The following is a 20,489-nucleotide window of genomic DNA, read 5'->3' on the forward strand; positions in this document are numbered from 1 at the left end:
CCTGTACAGCCACAACATGACCACCCAACTCCTATACTCAAAGCTCTGACCAATAAAGGAAAGCATACCAAATACCTTCTTCACTATGCTATCTACCTGCGAATCCACTTTCAAGGAATTATGAACCTGCACTCCAAGGTCTTTTTGTTCAGCAACACTCCCCAGGACCTTATCATTAAGTGTACATGTTCTGCTCTGATTTGCCTTTTCAAATTGCAGCACCTCACATTTATCTAATTTACTCTCCATCTGCCACTCCTCAGCCATTGGCCCATCTGATATAGATCCCAATGTACTCTGAGGTAACCTTCTTCCCTGTCCACAACACCTTCAATTTTGGCATCATCTGCAAACTCACTAACTATACCTCCTATGTTCACATCCAAATCATTTATATAAATGATGAAAAGTAGTGGACCCAGCACCGATCCTTATGGCACACCTCTCCCATGGGGAACCTTGTCAAACACCTTACTGAAGTCCACATAGATCACATCCATTGCTCTGCCCTCATCAATCCTCTTTGTTACTTTTTCAAAAAACTTAATCAAGTTCATGAGACATGATTTCCCACGCACAAAGCCTTGTTGACTATCCCTAATTAGTCCTTGCCTTTCCAAATGAATGTAAATCCTGTCCCTCAGGATTCCCTCCAACAACATGCCCACCACCGATGTCAGGCTCACCAATCTACAGTTCCCTGGCTTTTCCTTACCACCTTTCTTAAATAGTGGCACCACGTTAGCCAGCCTCCAGTTTTCTGGCACCTCACCTGTGACTATTGATGATACAAGTATCTCAACAAGGGTGCTAGCAATCACTTCTCTAGCTTCCCATTGAGTTCTAGGGCACATCTGATCAGGTCCTGGGGATTTATCCACCTTTATGCATTTTAAGACATCCAGCACCTCCTCCTCTGAATATGGACTGCATAAACCTGGCGTGTATTTCCTTAACCTTAAAAAGCTGGAAGATGATCAAGTTGAACTGTTTAAAGGAATAATGAGAAGTAATGAGCAATTAGAAATATTTTTTCTATACCTCAGATACTCAAAGTGCAGTGGAAATCAGGAACTCTTTTACCTAAAAGGCTCGTTAAAATGTAATTTTCAAGAATGATGTCAGTAAATCTTGCTAGACAAGAGTATCAAGATACTGTATATAAAGCAAAAGGTGAGTTGAGAAACAGTTCAGCTGTGATTTAATTGAATTGTGCACACAGTCAAGGCTGAATGCAGAAATGGTTGTTAGTTTCAATCTCCCTCATCAAATATAATTATAAAGATAACATTATTATTACATTGGCTCTTAAAGGATATATTTTACCACTCTTAAGGGTGAAGTGAATTGTCTTCAGGGTGCGTTGATTATTTTGAAAAGCATTTTCATGCATAAGGTTTCATTGTTCCCTACTCAATTACTTTAGGACAGGGATTAATGTACTGGGTTTTCTTAAAAGGATTTAAGATCCTTTTTTTGATGCTGATGCAAGGAAAGATTTTGGCATCAAGTCACTGAAAAATGTACTATGTGTTTTTATTATGGTAGCACTGAGAATCATAACTTTTAGAAAGATCAGAGTGCATGATAACTGCTTAAAAAGGAATAAATGTAACTTAATGTTAATCTGCGACAAAAGAAGCAAAGTGAATCAGTGATATTGAATTTGCATAGAGTCTGACCATATCCAGCTTCTAGATTCTTCAAAAAATAACCTTAATTCTCACAAATCTTCAAGAATTCTCTTTTCAATTTCTTTTGAAAATAGGATGCAATATTTTGTTATTAAATTTGCTTTTCTTCACCCTGAGGCAAATACAGAGCAAGTTGCATTAATGTAGCATCATTTAAAAAATCCACATTTTTTAATCCACTTGTGGAACCTGGGCATCACTGGCTGGCCAGCAATTATTGCCGATCCCTAGTTGTCCTTGAGAAGGTTGTTGAGAGCTGCCTTCTTGAACCAAACCACTGGAATCCATGTGGTGTAGTTTGGCCCACAATGCCCTTAGGGGTGGAATTTCAGGATTTTGACCTAGCTACAAGTGAAGGAGCAGCGATATATTTCCAAGTCAGGATGGCAAGTGACTTGAAGTGGAACTTCCAGGTGGCGGTGTTCCTGCCAAAAGTATCTGCTGCCCTTCTTCTGCACAGTGGAAGTGGCTGTGAGTTTGGAAGGTGCTGCTTAAGGCTCTTTGATGAATTTCTGCACAGCATCTTGTGTATAGTAGACACTGCTGCTGCTGAGTGCCAGGAATGGATGCTTGTGAATGTGGTGTCAATCAAGTGGGCTGCTTTGTCCTGGATGGTATCAAGCTGCTTGAGTGTTGTTGGAGCCATACCATGCAGGCAAGTGTGGAGTATGCCATCACACTCCAGACTTGTGTCTGGTAAATGGTGGACAGGCTTTGCAAATTCAGGAGCTGAGTTACTTGCTGCAGTCTCTGATCTATTCTTGTAGCCATTGTGTTAATGTGGTGAGTCTAGTTGAGTTTCTGGTCAATGGTAACTCCAAGGATGATGATAGTAGGGAATTTAGTGCTGGTAACAGCATTGAATGTCAAGGTGCAAGAGTTAGATTGCCTCTTATGGTAACAGTCAGCGCTTGACATTTGTGTGGTGTGAATGTTACTTGCCACTTGTCAACCCAAGCCTGGATATTGTCCAGTTCATATTGCATTTGAACATGGGCTGCTTCAGTATCTGAGGAAATACAAATGGTGTTGAACGTTGTACAATCATCTATGAATATCCCCACTTATAACCTTATGACAGAAGGAAAGTCATTGACGAAGCAGCTGAAGATGGTTGAGCCGAGGGCACTACCCTGAGGACGTCCTGCAGAGAAGTCCTGGAGCTGAGATGACTTAACAGAACTGTGATAACTAAAGCTTTGTTGAGGAGATGAAAGTGTTTTAAAGACGTAGAGAAAGGTGATAGTAGGAGAGCTTTTGGAAGGGAATTTCAGGGAGTGTGATTCATAGGAATGAAAGAGTAGACATCAAACATGGGCTAAAGAAGTGAGACACAGAAAATGTCAGAATCAGAGGAGATGGGACCTATATTATTGGGAAATATCAAGGAGATGGGGCAAGGAGAAGCCATTTAGTTGAGTTTTTCCAGTGGTAAACTGAATCAGCTCCAAATCACTAAGTCTCAGTAGCACTCATTTAGTTGAAAATAATCACTGGTATCCACTATAATATTGGACTAATCATCTCCAAAAAAATGTCATATTTAGTGCTTCTGAATGTGCTTCACAGGACAGCTTTTTGGATAAACTTTTTTGGGTGGAGAAGTGTGACACCATATTTACGTCAAATTACATCATATTCATTACATTATCCAGAATAATGTCAATGCATTTTATTTTAAACAAAGGAGTTATTGGCAGGATTATCCTATGTCTACACCTCAAGGAATTGTAAAGAATGTGTATGATAAAAACAAGCCTTCATCCTAAGTGGCCTGCACAGCTGTGATAATCTATACAAATCTCCTTCTAGTCCATCATCATACAAAGAAAAATAAACAATCTTTCAATTTTAGATAGATTAGATTAGATTCCTTACAGTGTGGAAACAGGCCCTTCGGCCCAACCAGTCCTCACCGACTCTCCGAAGAGTAACCCACCCAGACCCATTTCCCCATAGACCCATAATTTATATTTCTAATTTTTTTGGATTTCTTTATGGAAGCATTGAAGGTATTTGTGTTAACAACTTTCTATAATAACAAGTTCCAATTTCTCCTCATTTCTCATTCAATTTATTCACAACTTTCTTGGGCCCTTTTTTTGACTTCTCCCACAATTGGAAACTGCGAAGTAAAATATTCAGGTGGGGAGAATTATTTATTTTAATTTCTTTACTTTCGGGTGTTTTCCCAAAATTATTCTACAGTGCCTGTGGGTTCAGTGACCCAAAGAGTTTTGATTTATTGCAATGTCCTTGCAAGTGCTCCCCAAACTACTTTTTAAAACTAGAACCCCACTCGGAGGCTTGAAGACTGTCGTGACTCCTGTGGAGTCCACTGCTGCCTAGGAGTTTCCGACTTCATCCAGCGAAGCCTTGGACTGTGGGTTCAGAGTCATTTCCTGAAGGTTGATGGGTTTAGCGTGTAGTGGAGATGTAATTTTGGACTTTGCCTTTGAGCAGCGGATCCAGTTCCTGAAACACTGCTACTGCCTCTGGTTTCAGTTTTTGTAAAAGTAGTGGTTTGAATCCCGCCTGTCTGCAAACCATCTGAATTCGGATGCATAGCCCGTAAAGGTTGTGCTTTGTAGCCTGCCTGGTTCGCACGACGTGTGAAGGCTGACTTCTGGAATTTGGCAGCTCTGCCCCCCCCCCCCCCCCCCGCGCTATTCCCCTGAGGCTGGAGCGGATTGAAGTTCGGGATTCGCGCGAAGTCCTCGCGTCATTGAAGGGCTCGCCCGGAGGGGAGTAAAGATGGCAACTGCAGAGTTCAGCTTGAAGAGAGTGGCCTGGCAGAGTAAGTGATAGAGTGGGACAGGAATCCTGGGGGGGGGTGGCAGCAGCGGCCTCTCTCGGTGTCTAACGCGGAAGTGCCTGATAGGAAGCAGCAGGTCGGCGGAGAGCAACCCTGGCCCCCAATCACTGAAGTGACAACAAGTTCTCTCTTTTTCTCTGTGTCTCTCTCTCTCTCACAAGCCGCAGAGAGGGGCGAAGTGAAAGGGGGTTCGGTTTAAGAAGTGGGTTGGGAAGGGAATCGACTAACACTGTGAAAGTTTCCTGGCGCTCTGCTGCTTTACTTTATACTGAGGCACCATTTCTTTCTCTCTGCGTGCACTTTCATTTGCAATAAGATAACCCCCCAAATGGGAATGTCCCCTCCTGGCTGAATTTGCTGGAATTGTTAGCGGAGTGGAGCTGGCTGGGTGCTCCCCGTGCAGCCCCAGCAGCGTTCAAACTCTTGTTTTATCCCCCCAAGTCTTGGCATAGAACTGTGCTAACAGGCCTGAACTGAACTTCTGCACTTCCTGGGGCTGGGACCTTGTTTGGCAACTCCAGTGAGATTTTGCACACACTCGTTTTAGGCCCGACTAGTCCAGGCTTGGCGGTGATGGCCCCTCTGCTGAATAGCACAATGTCTAACTGGGCGGCGTTTTCCGCTCATTGTTTGTGGCTGGGGCTGGAGGACACCTCCAGCTCAGCCCCAGTCCCAGGGACGTAGTGGGTATGTTTTAAAAGACATAATCATCGAGCAATTCAACTTGCTTAAAAGGCCAGTTGACACACGAGACCACAACATTTTTTTTTATTTCAAAAATATACTTTATTCATAAAATAATTTGATGGTCTGTACAGTTGGTCATGCCATACATATGTAAACATGTATATACAGAAATCAAACCTTATCATTTTTATACAGGTCTGTACATTTTTTGATCATATGCCCATATAAATAGCTGAGGCGTCAGCAGAGCCCAAATGACTGCATGGGCCCCCTGTTCTTCGTTAGGCAGGCAGACTTTACACAGTGGTCTTTCCCCACCGCGCCTTGGCGGCAGCTGCCCCAAGCTTCAGCGCGTCCCTCAACACGTAGTCCTGGACCATGGAATGTGCCAGTCTGCAACACTCAGTCGGGGTCAACTCCTTCAGCTGGAAGATCAGCAGGTTTCGGACCACCCAGAGAGCATCCTTCACCGAGTTGATAATCCTCCAGGCACAGTTGATGTTCGTCTCGGTGTGCGTCCCGGGGAACAGACCGTAGGGCACGGAGTCCCGTGTCACGGCGCTGCTCGGGACGAACCTCGACAAACACTCACTGCATTCCTCTCCAGACTTCCTCTGCGTAGGCACATTCCAGAAGGAGGTGTGTGACAGTCTCGTCCCCCCCGCAGCCGCTTCGAGGGCAGCGTATGGTGCGGCTGAGAGTCCGGGCATGCATAAAGGATCTCACAGGCAGAGCCCTTCTCACCACCAGCCAAGCCATGTCTTGGTGCTTGTTGGAAAGTTCTGGCGATGAGACATTCTGCCAAATGGCTTTGACAGTCTGCTCAGGGAACCGCTCGATAGGATTCGCCCTCTCCTTTTCCCGAAGGGTCTCAAGGACACTACGTGCTGACCACTTCCTAATGGACTTGTGGTCAAAGGTGTTTTTCTTCATAAATTTCTCCACAAAGTTCAGGTGATACGGAACGGTCCAACTACTCTGAGCGTTCTGCGGCAGCGAGGCCAGGCCCATCCTTCGCAACACCGGGGACAGGTAGAACCTCAGTACATAGTGACACTTGGTGTTTGCGTACCGGGGATCCACGCACAGCTTGATGCAGCCACACACAAAGGTGACCATCAGGGTGAGGGTGGCATTGGGTGTATTTTTTCCCCCGTTGCCCAGATCTTTATACAGTGAGTCCCTTCGGACCCGGTCCATCTTTGACGTCCATATAAACTGGAAGATGGCCCGGGTGACTGCAGCGGCAGAGGTTCTGGGAATAGGCCAGACCTGTGCCACGAATAACAGCAATGACAGTGTCTCACACCTGATGACCAGGTTTTTTCCCGCGATGGAGAGCGACCGTAGCTTCCATCTGCCCAGTTTCTGCCTCACTTTGCTGATACGCTCCTCCCAAGACTTGGCGCACGCACCAGCCCCTCCGAACCAAATACCCAGCACCTTCAGGTGGTCGGTCCTGACGGTGAAGGGGATCGAGGATTGGTTGGCCCAGTTTCCGAAGAGCATGGCCTCGCTCTTGCCTCGGTTTACCTTGGCCCCCGAGGCCCGTTCGAACTGGTCACAAATGCACATGAGTCTGCGCACGGACAGCGGATCCGAGCAGAAAACGGTGACATCATCCATGTACAGGGAGGCCTTAACCTGCAGGCCCCCGCTGCCAGGAATAGTCACCCCTCTCAGGCTCGCATCCTTCCTGATGGACTCGGCAAATGGCTCTATGCAGCACACAAACAAGGCAGGAGAGAGGGGGCAGCCCTGCCTGACTCCAGATCTGACTGGGAAGCTATCTGATTCCCACCCGTTGATTGAGACTGCACTGACAATGTTGGTGTAGAGCAGTCTGATCCAATTGCAGATTCCCTCCCCAAAGCCCATTTTGGAGAGAACATCTCTCATATACGTGTGTGATATCCTGTCAAAGGCTTTCTCCTGGTCCAGGCTGATCAGGCAGGTGTCCAACCCTCTGTCCTGCATGTAGGCGATCGTATCCCTGAGGAGTGCGAGACTCTCAGCGATCTTCCTGCCCGGCACAGCACAGGTTTGGTCAGGGTAGATCACCGACCCTAGAGCAGACCTGACCCGGTTGGCGATTACCTTTGACAGAATTTTGTAATCTCGCAATCCTCACAGCAATGCTATAGTGGGAGTGGGTTCTCTGCATTTTTCAAGAAGCAAGTTTTTAAAGGTGGGAAGCAACTGGAAGATAATATGGGGAAATGTTTTGAGTTTTTTTTCCACTTTGGAAGAAAGCATAGAGGAGCTAAATCTTATTGAAATTGAGGAAATACAACTGCAGAAAACTATAACAGAGGGATTTGGGAGTCCCAGTGCATAAGTCACAGAAAGCTAGTATCCCAAGTTCATCAGGCAATAGGCAAATGGAACATTGCCCTTTATTTCAAAGTAGTAACACAAAACAGAGGATGTTGGAAAAGCTCAGCAGAGTAATGAAAGTTAATGTTTCAGGTCCTCAGAACTGATAGTAGCTCAGAAAATGTTAACTTATATGCAGAAGATAGGGTGGAAGAGGAGTAAAGAGTAAACAATAGGTAGTGATAGAGCCTAAAGAGAGAGAATGGTTGGACAGACAAGGGAATCGATAACCATCTGGTTGGACAGGTGAATAGCTGTTAATGGAGACTGTTAGTGGCTAACAATAAATAGTGTGTAATGGCAGACTGTGTGATAACGAGGATTCTGGATCAATGGTGCTGGAAGAGCACAGCAATTCAGGCAGCATCGAGGAGCTTATAACACAGACCCAGTGTGTGTGGTAGGAGGCTAGGACATGGGATAGTTCAGGTTCTAAAATGATTGAACACCATATTGAGTCCAGAAGGCTCAGGGTCCCCAATCGGAAAATGAGGTATTGTTCTTCCAGTTTCTGCTGAACTTGTTGTGGTTCTGTTCGCCGAGCTGGAAGTTTTTGTTGCAAACGTTTCGTCCCCTGGCTAGGCGACATCATCAGTGCTTGGGAGCCTCCTGCGAAGCGCTTCTTTGATGTTTCCTCCGGTGTTTACAGTGGTCTGTCCCTGCCGCTTCCGGTTGTCAGTTTCAGCTGTCCGCTGTAGTGGTTGGTATATTGGGTCCAGGTCGATGTGTTTGTTGATGGAGTTGGAGCACTGTAGCAAGCCTGAGACAGAGATGTTGGCCAGGGAACAGGGTGTGTTAAAGTGGCAGGCAACTTTCTTTGCAGGCAGAACATTGATGTTCTGTAAAGCGGTCACCCAGTCTACGCTTCATCTCCCAAATGTAGAGGAGACTACATTGTGAGCAGCAAATGCAGCAGACTAGATTATGAGGAATGCAGGTAAAGTGCTGCTTCACCTGGAAGGTAAGTTTGGGCCTTTGGATACTGAGGAGGGAAAAAGTAAATGGGCAGGTGTTACACCTTCAGCAGTTGCAGAGGAAGGTACTGGGAGGGTGGTGGGAGTGAAGGAAGAGTGAACCAGGATGTCCCAGAGGGAACAATGCCTGTGGAAGGTGGACAAGGGAGGGGGCGGGACAGGGATATTTGTGTTGTGATAGTATCCTGTTGGAGGTGGTAGAAATGGTGGTTGTTGACCTTCTGGATGTGGATGCCAGTAGGATGGTAGGTAAAGACAAGGGGAGCTCTATCGATGTTGCAGCGGGGAAGAGAGAGGGTGAGGGAGCAAGTGTGGGAGATAGGTCTGACCCAGTTGAGAGCTTTGTACCCTGGTGCTGGGGAATCCTCTGTTGAGGAAGAAGGTGGACATTTTGGAGGCTCCATTGTTGAAATTGACCCCATGGGAACATATCCAATGGAGGCATAGGAACTGGGAGAATGGAATAGAGCCTTTACAGGAAATGATGCAAGAATGTATAGTTCCGGGTAGCTGCGGGAAATGGTGGGTTTATAGTGGATATTAGCGGCCAGTCTATCCCCTGAAATAGAAACAGAGGTGTGGAGGAAGGGAAGGGAGGAGTCAGAGGTTGTTCAGATGAAAGTGAGGGCAAGGTGGAAATTAGAAGCGAAATCAATGAACTTTTCCAGTTCCGGATAAGAGAGTGAAGCAGCGCTGATGTTATCATCGATATATCAGAGAAAGAGTTGTGGATGTGGGCCAGAATAGGACTGAAACAAGGAATGTCCCATGTGATCCACAAAGCGACAGACATGACTGGGGCCCATGCGGGTACCTATGACCACCCCTCTGACCTGAAGAAAATGAGAGGAGTTGAAAGAGAAGTCAATGAGGATGAGGTTGGCCCAGCAGAGGACAGTAGCGGTAGGTGGGGATGGTTCAGGCCCTTGCTTCAGGAAGAAGTGGAGAGCCCTGAGGCCATCCTAGTTGGAGACGTACGTGTAACGGGATTGCACATTCCGGTAAAGGATGGAGCCTGCACACTGGGAATTTGGAACTGGCCTAAAGTGTCAGAAGAATCATGGATGTACATGGGTAGGGACTGGACCAGGAGAGAAAAAACTGAGACAAGGTAGGAGAAGTGAGTTCTGTGGAGCAGGAACAGACTGTAATATTAGGTCTGTCTGGGCAGTGCTGTTTGTGAATTTTTGGAAGGAGGTAGAAGCGAGCTGTGTGGGGCTGGGGGGACTATTAACTTGGATGCGGGTGAGATCACCAGTCGAAAAGAGGTCAGTGACTGTGGTTGATACAATGGCCTGAGGTGTCATGGTCCAGGGGAAGGTAGGAGGAGGTATCTTAGCTCTGGTACTCAGCCACTGTAGAGTTCAGTATGCCGGATGACAACAGCACTACCCTTATCGGCAGGTTTAATAACAAAATCTGGGTTAGATCTGAGCGCACGGAGTACAGTCAGTTCAGAGGGAAATAGGCTGGTTTGGAGGGGGGGTGCGGAGTAATTGAGGTGACTAGTGTCACGTCAATAGTTCTCAATGAACAAATTGAATGCAGGGAAAAGGCCAGAGAAAGGGGTTTAGATGGAGGGAACATGTTGGACCTATGTGAGTTCAATAATTTTAGGGCCTGAACTCTAGCATGGCCTAGCACCCTACCACACACATCAGACCTTGTTATCCCATAGTGTTCCATTACACAGTTCCTATCGTTAGCCTCTAACCGTGTCCATTAACAGCTATTCACCCTCTCAACCAGATCATTATTGACTCCTTTGTTCAACTGTTCTCTCTCTTTGGGCTCTATCCTGATCTATTGTTTACTCTTTACCCTTCCTTCCCCCTCCCACCCCATCTACTGTATATAAGCAGTCGTTCTCTGAGCTACCATCAGTTCTGAGGAAGTCACCGGACCCGAAATGTTAACTGATTTCTCTTCACAGGTGCTGCCAGACCTACTGATCTTTTCCAGCAACTTCCATTTTTGTTTCTGATTTACAGCATCCGCAGTTCTTTCTTACAAAAGTAGCAAGTCTTGTTAAAACTTTTCAAAGCTCTGTTTAGACCACAGGTGGAATACTGTGAATAGTTTTGGATCTTTTATCTCAGGAAAGGTATGCTGGCATTGAAATCAGTCACAGGGAGCATTCACTCGGTTGATTCCAGGTATATTTATTCTAATTTTATTGGTTAGGAAGATTGGCTGAGCAATCTTCTAGTGCAGGAGTATTGTCTGTGTTGTAAATAAGCTGGGAGAGCTTGGCCAAGGAGTGGTTATTCCTCGCAGGAGGGCTATAGAATTGCAGCCAAGTTGACATTAGGATCCACAGCCTTCACTGTAGCAAATGCAGTCAGTCACATCTTATGTCATGTTGGTTACTCTAGAAAAACCCTGTATAGCTCCAGGATTACAATAGGATATTTATTAAACATTTTTAAGAGGCACTTCCATCTTGGCAGGTACTTTAAATGTTAAGCCCATGCTACTTTCAAGTTATTGTAGTGATGTTTGTGCAGTGCAATAAGATATTTAACATAAATCATCATCTCATTGCTTATTTCTGAAATGCACTTGTAAAATCCAGTGTTCTGCTTGTTGCAGTTTGTTTTATAAATCTTTCCACTAACGTAAGAAACTGAAAGCATCTGTGTGCAGACCATTTAATGTGACTCTAGTAGGAATTCATTTCTGAAAACTGAATTTTACAGTAAGTGATTAAATATGTCATCCAATTGTAGAGACAGAAGTTGTGTATGTGAAAATAATAGGCTGTGATTCTACTATAATACTAGATGCAACAAATGTAGATCAGAAAATATAACTAATGTACTGTCTACAGTATGAGGTGTCACTTTTCTTTTGGAATGTCTAGTTGATTAGCTGACTAGGAATTATGATGCTTCATAAACAAAAAAATAAAATTAATATTTTTTAAAAATACCAAAATGATATTTATTTTTGCAGTGTAGAGCATGAAGGCATGTGTAGTGGAATGAACATAGGTTTTGGATTTGTAATGTCACTTTAATGGTAAAATGTATAATTGAAGCCTGCGCTGTGGCAATTGCTGACTGGTAATCTTTTCTTTTTAGTATTTCAATAGACAATCACCAATCATGTGCGGCACCTTCAAATGCTGATTATATTAGCTCCAGTATGTGTTCGGTTGCCAGAAGGACCTGATGGATTACTCCACAATTACACAAAACAGTCCAATACATTTCAGAAAACGGCAGACTGAACTTAATCTCACCTCTCAATCTAACATGTCCTAAAGCCCATGACAAAGACTTCATATCAATTTAACTTGTCTGGATTAGATGATTGGAACAGACGATAGTTAGTACATTCTGTACCACAAACTAACAAATCTTGAGGAAATAATATTTAGTCCTAGAGATGTACAGCAAGGAAACAGACCCTTCGGTCCAACTCATCCATTCCGACCAGATATCCTAACATAATCTAGTCCCATTTACCAGCTCTTGACCCATATCCCTCTAAACCCTTCCTATCCATTTACCCATCCGAATGCTTTTTAAATGTTGTAATTGTACCAGCCTCCATCACTTCCTCAGGCAGCACATTCTATACACACACCACCCTCTGCATGAAAAAGTTGCCCCTTAAGTCCCTTTTTAAATTTTTCCCCTCTCACCCTAAACCTATGCCATCTAGTTCTGGACTCCCCCACCCCAGAGAAAATACCTTGTCTATTTACCCTATCCATGCCCTTCATGATTTTATAAACCTCTATAAAGTCACCCCTCAGCCTCTGACGCTTCAGGGAAAATAGCCTTAGCCTATTCAGTCTCTCTCTTTAGCTCAATCCTTCCAACCCTGGCAACATCCTTGTAAATCTTTACTGAACCCTTTCAAGGTTCACAACATCCTTCCTATAGCAGGGAGACCAGAATTGCACGTAGTATTCCAAAAGTGACCTAACCAATGTCCTGTACAGCCGCAACATGACCTCTTAACTCCTGTACTCATTGCTCTCACCAATAAAGGAAAGCATACCAAATGCCACCTTCGCTATTCTATCTACCTGCAACTCCATTTTCAAGGAACTATGAACCTGCACCCCAAGGTCTCTTTGTTTAGCAACACCCCCCATACCATTAAGTGTATAAGTCCTGTTCTGATTTGCTTTTCCAAAATGCAGCACCTCCAGTTTATCTAAATTAAACTCCATCTGCCACACCTCAGCCCATTGGTCCGTCTAATCAATATCCCATTGTACTCTGAGGTAACCTTCATTGCAGTCCACCACACCTCCGATTTTGGTGTCATCTGCAAACTTACTAAGTATACCTCCTATGTTCACATGCAAATCATTTATATAAGTGACAAAAAACAGTGGACCCATCACTGATCCTTGTGGCATGCCACTGATCACAGGCCTCCAATGTGAAGAGCCATGCTCTGTCTTCTACCTTCAAGCCAGTTCTGTTTCCAAATGGCTTATTCTCTCTGTATTCCATGAGATCTAACCTTATTAACCAGTCTACAATGAGGAACCTTATTGAACGCCTTAGATCACATTCACTGCTCATCAGTCCCCCCTGTTACTTATTTGAAAAACTCAATCAAGTTCGTGAGACATGATTTCCCACGCACAAAGCCATAATGACTATTCCTAATCAGTCCTTCCCTTTCCAATTGCATGTAAATCCTGTCTCCCAGGATTCCCTCCAACAACTTGCCCTCCACCGATGTCAGGTTCACTGGTCTATAGCTGGCTGGCTTTTCCTTACCACCTTTCTTAATAGTGACACCATGTTAGCCACCATCCAGTCATCTGGTACCTCACCTGTGACTATCGATTATACAAATTTCTTGCGTGCCAATTGAATTTTAATGAATCTATTGTGATACCCTAATGCTTTCCACACTTGCAGGAAAATCGACATTTTGGGCAAAAGCCCTTCTTCAGGAATGAGGCTGGGAGCCTTGGGGGTAGAGAGATAAATGGGAGGGGGGTGGGAGGCTCCCAGCCTCATCCCTGAGCAAGGACATTTGCTTGAAACATTGATTTTAATGCTCCTCGGATGCTGCCTGACCTGCTGCGCTTTTCCAGCACCACACTCTTGACTCTAATCTCCAGCATCTGCAGTACTCACTTTCACCCAGATTTTTCAATCGAGAACCCAGCCAATTTCTCAACTAGGACATCGAGGAACGGGAGCTCAATGTAGTTTGATTTCACATGTAAATTTGCACACAGGATGGAGCCCACTACAATATCTTTACATGCAGCTATGGATTCAAATATAGCAATTACTAATGTGCATATACACAATATGCTAAATTTACTATAATTGTTAATATTGGATCTTAGTTTTGACAGAATTTCTCTCTCTTATATATGACTGATATGAATGGGTTATAGGAGCGAGCATCAATATTCACCTAATGTTCAGGTAATTACTTTCAAGAGTTAGAAATTTAACCCTTTCGGACTGAAGGTGCTCTTTGCATCAAAGATAAATTATGTAAACATTATGATTTTTTGCATTTTTGTAGATATAAAACTTTGCACTATGTGGTCAATATGATTATCCATTGGCAGATTAATTAACAGTTATCCAAAATAATCTTCTGAACTACATGGGACCTCATCCTTTCGCTTGTGAATAGACAAAGATTGCGCGTTGCAAGTAAACTGCGCACAAATGATTGATTTTGATTAAAGGTGATCATATAGCAATGAAGATTGGGTGATGTCTCCAGAAATTTTACTTTATAAACCTATATTTAAGTGCCATAATCAAAATGTTGCAGAAAATGGATTTGAAAGCACTTTAAATAAAATAAATTAAAAAGGACTTATTCTTGTCCAGAGCTCAGCTGGTGAATTATGAAACTGTTTGATGAAGAACATTTAAATTGTGTGTGTTTTTTTAATTCCTGTAGAGATCAAGAAACATGTATTGGAGGACTGTAAGACAGAAGGAGAGTGGAAGGTATGGCAAAGACTTGATTGTTCATATTAAGAGTGATACATATTTGAATAATCTTGCCCTTTCTAAAGAATAAGTAATTGACAACTTGTCTGTTGAATCTGGTATGTCAGCCAGTATGTAGCATCATGGACTGATTGAATTTGGATTCCCATTCCCACTCTGTGTGACATTTGAAATGTCTGTGGTGCTGAATGGGGTGGGGAAAATCATCCTGTACAGATCTTAGATGCCCAGTCGAGGCAATGGAGGAGCAGGAACTGTCTGCTCCTCCCTTTTTGGAGGTGAAAAGTGTGGGTTCAAAATTTCTTCAAAAGAGGATAAAAGAGGAGCTTGGAAACTTTGTGGGAGTCTCATGCTTATTTTCAAAAATCACTTAATACAAGAGCCTTATATATTGAATGAAATGAGTCATTTTTGGAGTATTAATAGAATCCACTATATGTATACCAATAGCATATCATAAAATATCAAGCATTGATAACCTTATCAAGTGTGATATTGAAGGAGGAGCTGCTCACTTACTGGAATCATCAAAGATCTATCCAACCCAATCAGAGTGCATTGTCAATCTTGGTTTATCCAGGTATATTTGGAAAACACAAATTTGTAATGGCTTGCAAATATGTGAATTAATTTTGTATTCAGGGATGCATATTCTGTAGTCACTTAAGTTGTATAATTTGAATGTACCATGGTCTAGTTACTTCATTAACAGTAATTGCACTAATTATGCAAACAACTTTCGGATGTTTCAAGATGAAAGATATGAAGTTTCGAGTTCTTTTTTTCTTAGTAACTGCTGAGATCTAAATTTGTACTGCAAATTTAGTTGTCTGTATTACTTCTCGTCAAATCTGAATAACCTTGAATGCCCCTTGAAGCATCTCTGTGAAAATACATTTTATGAACTGTCTTGATCCTTGGCTCTTGTGACTGTCCATAAATTCAGCATTGCTTTTGTGTGACATTAAACATCTCTGAAACAAAGGTTGAAAGGAATCACAAAGATTGTGAGAGGTGTATTAGTTGGTAGCTCTGGACTTTTTTCCTGCACTTGCTGCATGTTCAGAGTTCATAACAAAATTGAGCCAGACCCATAGAATAGCACTGAGCTCAATAACCTGGGCAGGCAAGTACAGAGACAGCAGTGGGAGAAATGTGTTAATGGACTGTGAATCAATTGAAAACATGGCTAAGCTAGTTCATTGAGCAGAGAGAATAATGGGGATTTGTTTGCATTTGCTTAATTCAGTTTTGATTTAGAGTGTAAGCTTTTTGAATTATCCAAGACTTGGATAATGGAAACTCTTTATCATAATAGAAAGTGATATTTATGTTTTAAAATGACCCACTTAATTCTTAAAAATCACACAACACCAGGTTATAGTCCGACAGGTTTAATTGGAAGCACACTAGCTTTCGGAGTCCCGCTCCTTCTTCAGGTGGTTAATGTTGATGCTGCAAGAGGCCTCCACCTGATGAAGGAGCAGCACTCCTGTTGGACTATAACCTGGTGTTGTGTGATTTTTAACTTTGTACACCCCAGTCCAACACCGGCATCTCCAAATCACACCTAATTCTTGAAACCTTGGTGAGACATTGACCTGTTTACCACATGATTGATCAAGTTGTTGCTTACTACTGGTATCCTTAGACTTTCTTCTTCTACTCTACTTCTCTTTGATATTCAAACCCATTAATTATCATAATGTAAGAAAATAGTCAGAATTCTCAGCAGGCCAGGCAACAGCTGTGAGAGAGAATGTTAATGTTCCAGATCGATGACTTGCTGTCATTTCCCCCTCTATCTTTGCAGATGCTGCCTGACCCTCTTGTGCATTTCCATCATTTCTGTTTTTAATTTGATTGGCAGCATCTACAGTATCTTACCTTTGTTCTGGGAACCTATACCTTCTCCTGTGATAGTAATTATAGTAAAGACTGAAGTTTGGTAAGCAGTTCGCATATTGTGATTATTAATGTTACAATTGTACTTTCAAAAAAATTCATTCACAGGATGTAGACATCATTTGGCTAAGCCTTGATCATCCCTGAGGAGATGGTGGTAAGGCACTAATCCAGAATCTGGTTTCCAGCATCTGCAGTCATTGTTTTTATCTTCGTTAACTGTTGCAGGCCTTGGGTGAAAGTACACCCACAGTGCTACTAGGAAAGGAGTTCAGGGACTTTGATTCAAACACTTGAACTTGAGATCTTGTAGATTGCACAAAATCAGTTCAAGAATGTCTGCTTCATATATTAATTTTATATATAATATATACAACATTTGGCACTATAGAGTGGTAGTGATCTATCTTTTCTGTTGATGGCTGGTGGAAGCCATTCTCCCCACACCCTCTTGCAATATTTGTAACAATGCACTGAGTAAGCCTACCAAGAACCACTGGATAATGTTAAGTTTGATCCTTGATCTGTTATTTAGCTGATTTTTGGCTACTGTGACATAGACTCATAGAGTCTTAGAGATGTACAGCACGGGTGGGTGGCACGGTGGCACAGTGGTTAGCACTGCGGCCTCACAGCGCCAGAGACCCGGGATCAATTCCCGCCTCAGGCGACTCTCTGTGTGGAGTTTGCACATTCTCCCCGTGTCTGCGCGGGTTTCCTCCGGGTGCTCCGGTTTCCTCCCGCAATCCAAAAATGTGTAGGTTAGGTGAATTGGCCATGCTAAATTGCCCGTAGTGTTAGGTGAAGGGGTAAATGTAGGAGTATGGGTCTGGATGGTATACGCTTCGGTGGGTCGGTGTGGACTTGTTGGGCCGAAGGGCCTGTTTCCACACTAAGTAATCTATCTAAGGAAACAGACCCTTCAGTCCAACACGTTCATGCCGACCAGATATCTAGTCACACCTGCCAGTACCTGGCCCATATCCCTCCAAACCCTTCCTATTCATATACCCATTCAAATGCCTCTTAAATGTTGCAATTGTACCAGCCTCCACCACTTCCTCTGGCAGCTCATTTCATACACGTACCACCCTCTGCGTGAAAAAGTTGCCCTTTACGTCTCTCATATCTTTCCCCTCTCACCCTAAACCTATACCCTCTAGTTCTGGACTCCCTGACCCCAGGGAAAAGACTTTGCCCATTTACCCTTTGCAGCAGGGTGGGTGAGAAACCTGACTGGACCCCAACTCCTAATCACTTCCAGGAATTTCTTTTGGGATATGTTTAAGGGAGCATCATGAAATGACAGGATAAGGGTAGTTACGAACCCCTCGGCTCCCACAAGTCAACAGTTTGCCATCTCATTACTGAGAGTTATACAATACAGGGTACCTGCTTCAAGGTGATGTGTTTCTGTGGAGTCACACTCAAGTGATTTAAGAGGAGAAACGCACAAATAAAAGACTAGTGGAGTCTGGAGGCAATGAATTTACAAAGTGTTACACTTGCTGCCTATTTCAACAATTAGCTTGCTGTAACTTCAGATAGCTATATTGCAAGATAGTTAAGCTGTCATTTTTTTTTTACTTGCAGATACTTATTTTGGACCATTATACCACAAAGCTGCTTTCCTCTTGCTGCAAGATGTCTAATGTTATGACTGAGGGGATTAGTGGTATGTACTTACATTAAGAACTCTTGTTTTATGATTGCGTACTGCATAATTTTGTATTTTCTTTGTTATTATTGCCTTTTCGTTTTAAACTCACCTGCTACATGACTCAGAAGGAAGACCTATGACAACTGTTTTAAAAATTTATTTTGTTGTCCTTCGTCTGCTTATTGTTTTGGTTTTAATTTCCCACTTAGTATTTTCTGTCTTGGCGTATAACAACCGGCTTTCAGGCTCAGTTTTTGAGTTCAACAATTTCTCTCCCAATTTCTCTTAATTCTTCTGAAAACAGTTGTTATGGGTGATTGTGATATTTACACCTTCCCAAAACTGCTCTTTTTGTTCCTTTATTTGTCCCATTACCATTACCTCTTGCCTTGCACCATCACTGTTGTTCTCATTTATCACAGAGGGGGTGTTCTCTTCTCACTTTTTCCTGCCTCTGTGTCTGTTTGAAATCTGTTGCATTCTGAATTTTTTGTTTTATTCAGCTCCGTTGAAAGGCTATCAACCTGAAACATTTAACTGTGTGTTTTTCTCTCTCTTTCACACTAAATGTTGCCATATTTGCTGAGTATTTCTATCATCACTGTTTATGTCAATCTAGATTTGGAGGTGCCGGTGTTGGACTGGGGTGTACAGAGTTAAAAATCTCACAACATCATGTTATAGTCCAACAGGTTTATTTGGAAGCACACTAGCTTTCTGAGCACTGCTCCTTCATGTGGTTGTGGAGACACAGATTGTAAGACACAGAATTTATAGCAATAGTTTACAATGTGATGTAACTGAAATTATATATTGAAAAAGACCTGGATTGTCTGTTAAGTCCCTCATCTTTTAGAATGACCATGTTGGTTTCAGTTCTTTCATATGTAAATCCTAGAACTTTTTAAAAGTTACATTCTCAAGTGAACTTTAACAATAGGTGCCATGTCGGCCCAAACAATGCATTAAAGGTGGGAGGTGCCCTATGTGTGACTCTGTGCCCTAATGTTCAGACTGATTCTATTTCTAAAAATGGGATTTACAGAATCTTGCGTGGATTCATGCAGTTTTTGAGCAAAATAAAATGTAATTCTGCAAGTACAAATTCATCCCACAAACCCCACAGAGGTTCTCTGACTATGTCAAAGGCATCTTGAAACCCATCGTACAGGGGACCCCAGCTTCTGTTATGACACAACAGATTTCTTACAGAAACTCAGCACCCACGGACTAGTCGAACTGGGGGAGCATTCCTCATCACAGTGGACGTTTTGGCACGCCACACCAGCAGCCCTCACAATGGCAACAGCCTCAGTACTCAACACCAACAACTGCCAATCTCTGAGCACCATCCTGCAACTCATCTGGTTTATCCTCGACCACAACATTTTCACCTTTAACAACCAGTTCTTCATCCAGACACAAGGAACAGCCATGGGGACCAAATTTGCACCCCAATATACTAACATTTTCATGCGCAGGTTCGAATAAGACTTATTTATGCAGGACCTCCAACCAACACTGGTATAGAGTCATAGAGATGTATATTGATGACATTTTCTTCCTCTGGACTTATGGCAAGAAGTCACTGAAACAACTACACAGTGATATCAACTGGTTTCATCCCACCATCAAACTCACCATTGGACTACTCTCTCATATTGGTCTCATTCTTGGACACATGCATCTCCATCAAGGATTGGCACCTCAGCACCTCACGATGCTACACTTCTCCAGCTTCCACCTGAAACATGTTAAAACAGCCATCTCCTACAGACAAGCCCTACGCGTACATAGGATCTTTTCAGATGAGGAGGAATGTGACAGGCACTTGGATGTACTCAAGGATGCCTTCATAAGAACAGGGTACGATGCTCAACTCAGCGACCGCCAGTTCTGACGTGCCAAGCGAGAAACTGTAATGACCTCCTCAGGAGACAGACAGGAGCTGCAACTGACAGGGTATCTTTCGTTGTCCAGTACTTCCCAGGATCCAAAAAAACTACGCCATGTTATTCGCAGCCTGCAACACATTAGCAATGAGGATGAGCACCTCGCCAAGACCTTCCCCACGCTTCCACTTCTTGCCTTTAAACAGCCACTAAATCTCAAACAGATCATTGTTTGCAGCAAACCGGCCGGCTTTCAGGACAACACCATACAACCTTGTCACGGTAGACGCTGCAGGATGTGTCAGACCGTCGACACGGATACCACCATGGGGACACCACCCACCATGTACGCGGCAGGTACTCGTGACTCAGCCAACGGTGTCCATCTGCTACGCTGCAGGTAAGGATGCCCTGAGGCATGGTACATTGGTGAAACCAAGCAGAGGCTATGGCAATGGATGAGTAGGCACTGCACACCAATCAACCGAGAGGAGTGTTGCCTCCCAGTTGGAGAACACTTAAGCAA

General features: G+C 43.4%; 1 protein-coding gene across 1 annotated transcript in view; it reads left to right on the top strand.

Annotated features, from left to right (window-relative positions):
* Nucleotides 1–4,144: 4,144 nt before the first annotated feature.
* The window catches only part of stxbp3 (syntaxin binding protein 3), a 66,422-nt gene continuing 50,077 nt past the window's right edge, over nt 4,145–20,489 (top strand). Inside the window, exons 1-3 of the mRNA XM_043699711.2 lie at nt 4,145–4,491; nt 14,454–14,503; nt 18,005–18,086. Coding sequence (XP_043555646.1) covers nt 4,449–4,491; nt 14,454–14,503; nt 18,005–18,086 — 175 coding nt within the window. The 5' untranslated portion in view covers nt 4,145–4,448. The remainder of the gene's footprint in view (nt 4,492–14,453; nt 14,504–18,004; nt 18,087–20,489) is intronic.

This window comes from Chiloscyllium plagiosum, unplaced genomic scaffold, assembly GCF_037043375.1.
Source record: "Chiloscyllium plagiosum isolate Xiang-an unplaced genomic scaffold, Cpla_swu_hap1 HiC_scaffold_9, whole genome shotgun sequence".
NCBI classification, from domain to species: domain Eukaryota; kingdom Metazoa; phylum Chordata; class Chondrichthyes; order Orectolobiformes; family Hemiscylliidae; genus Chiloscyllium; species Chiloscyllium plagiosum.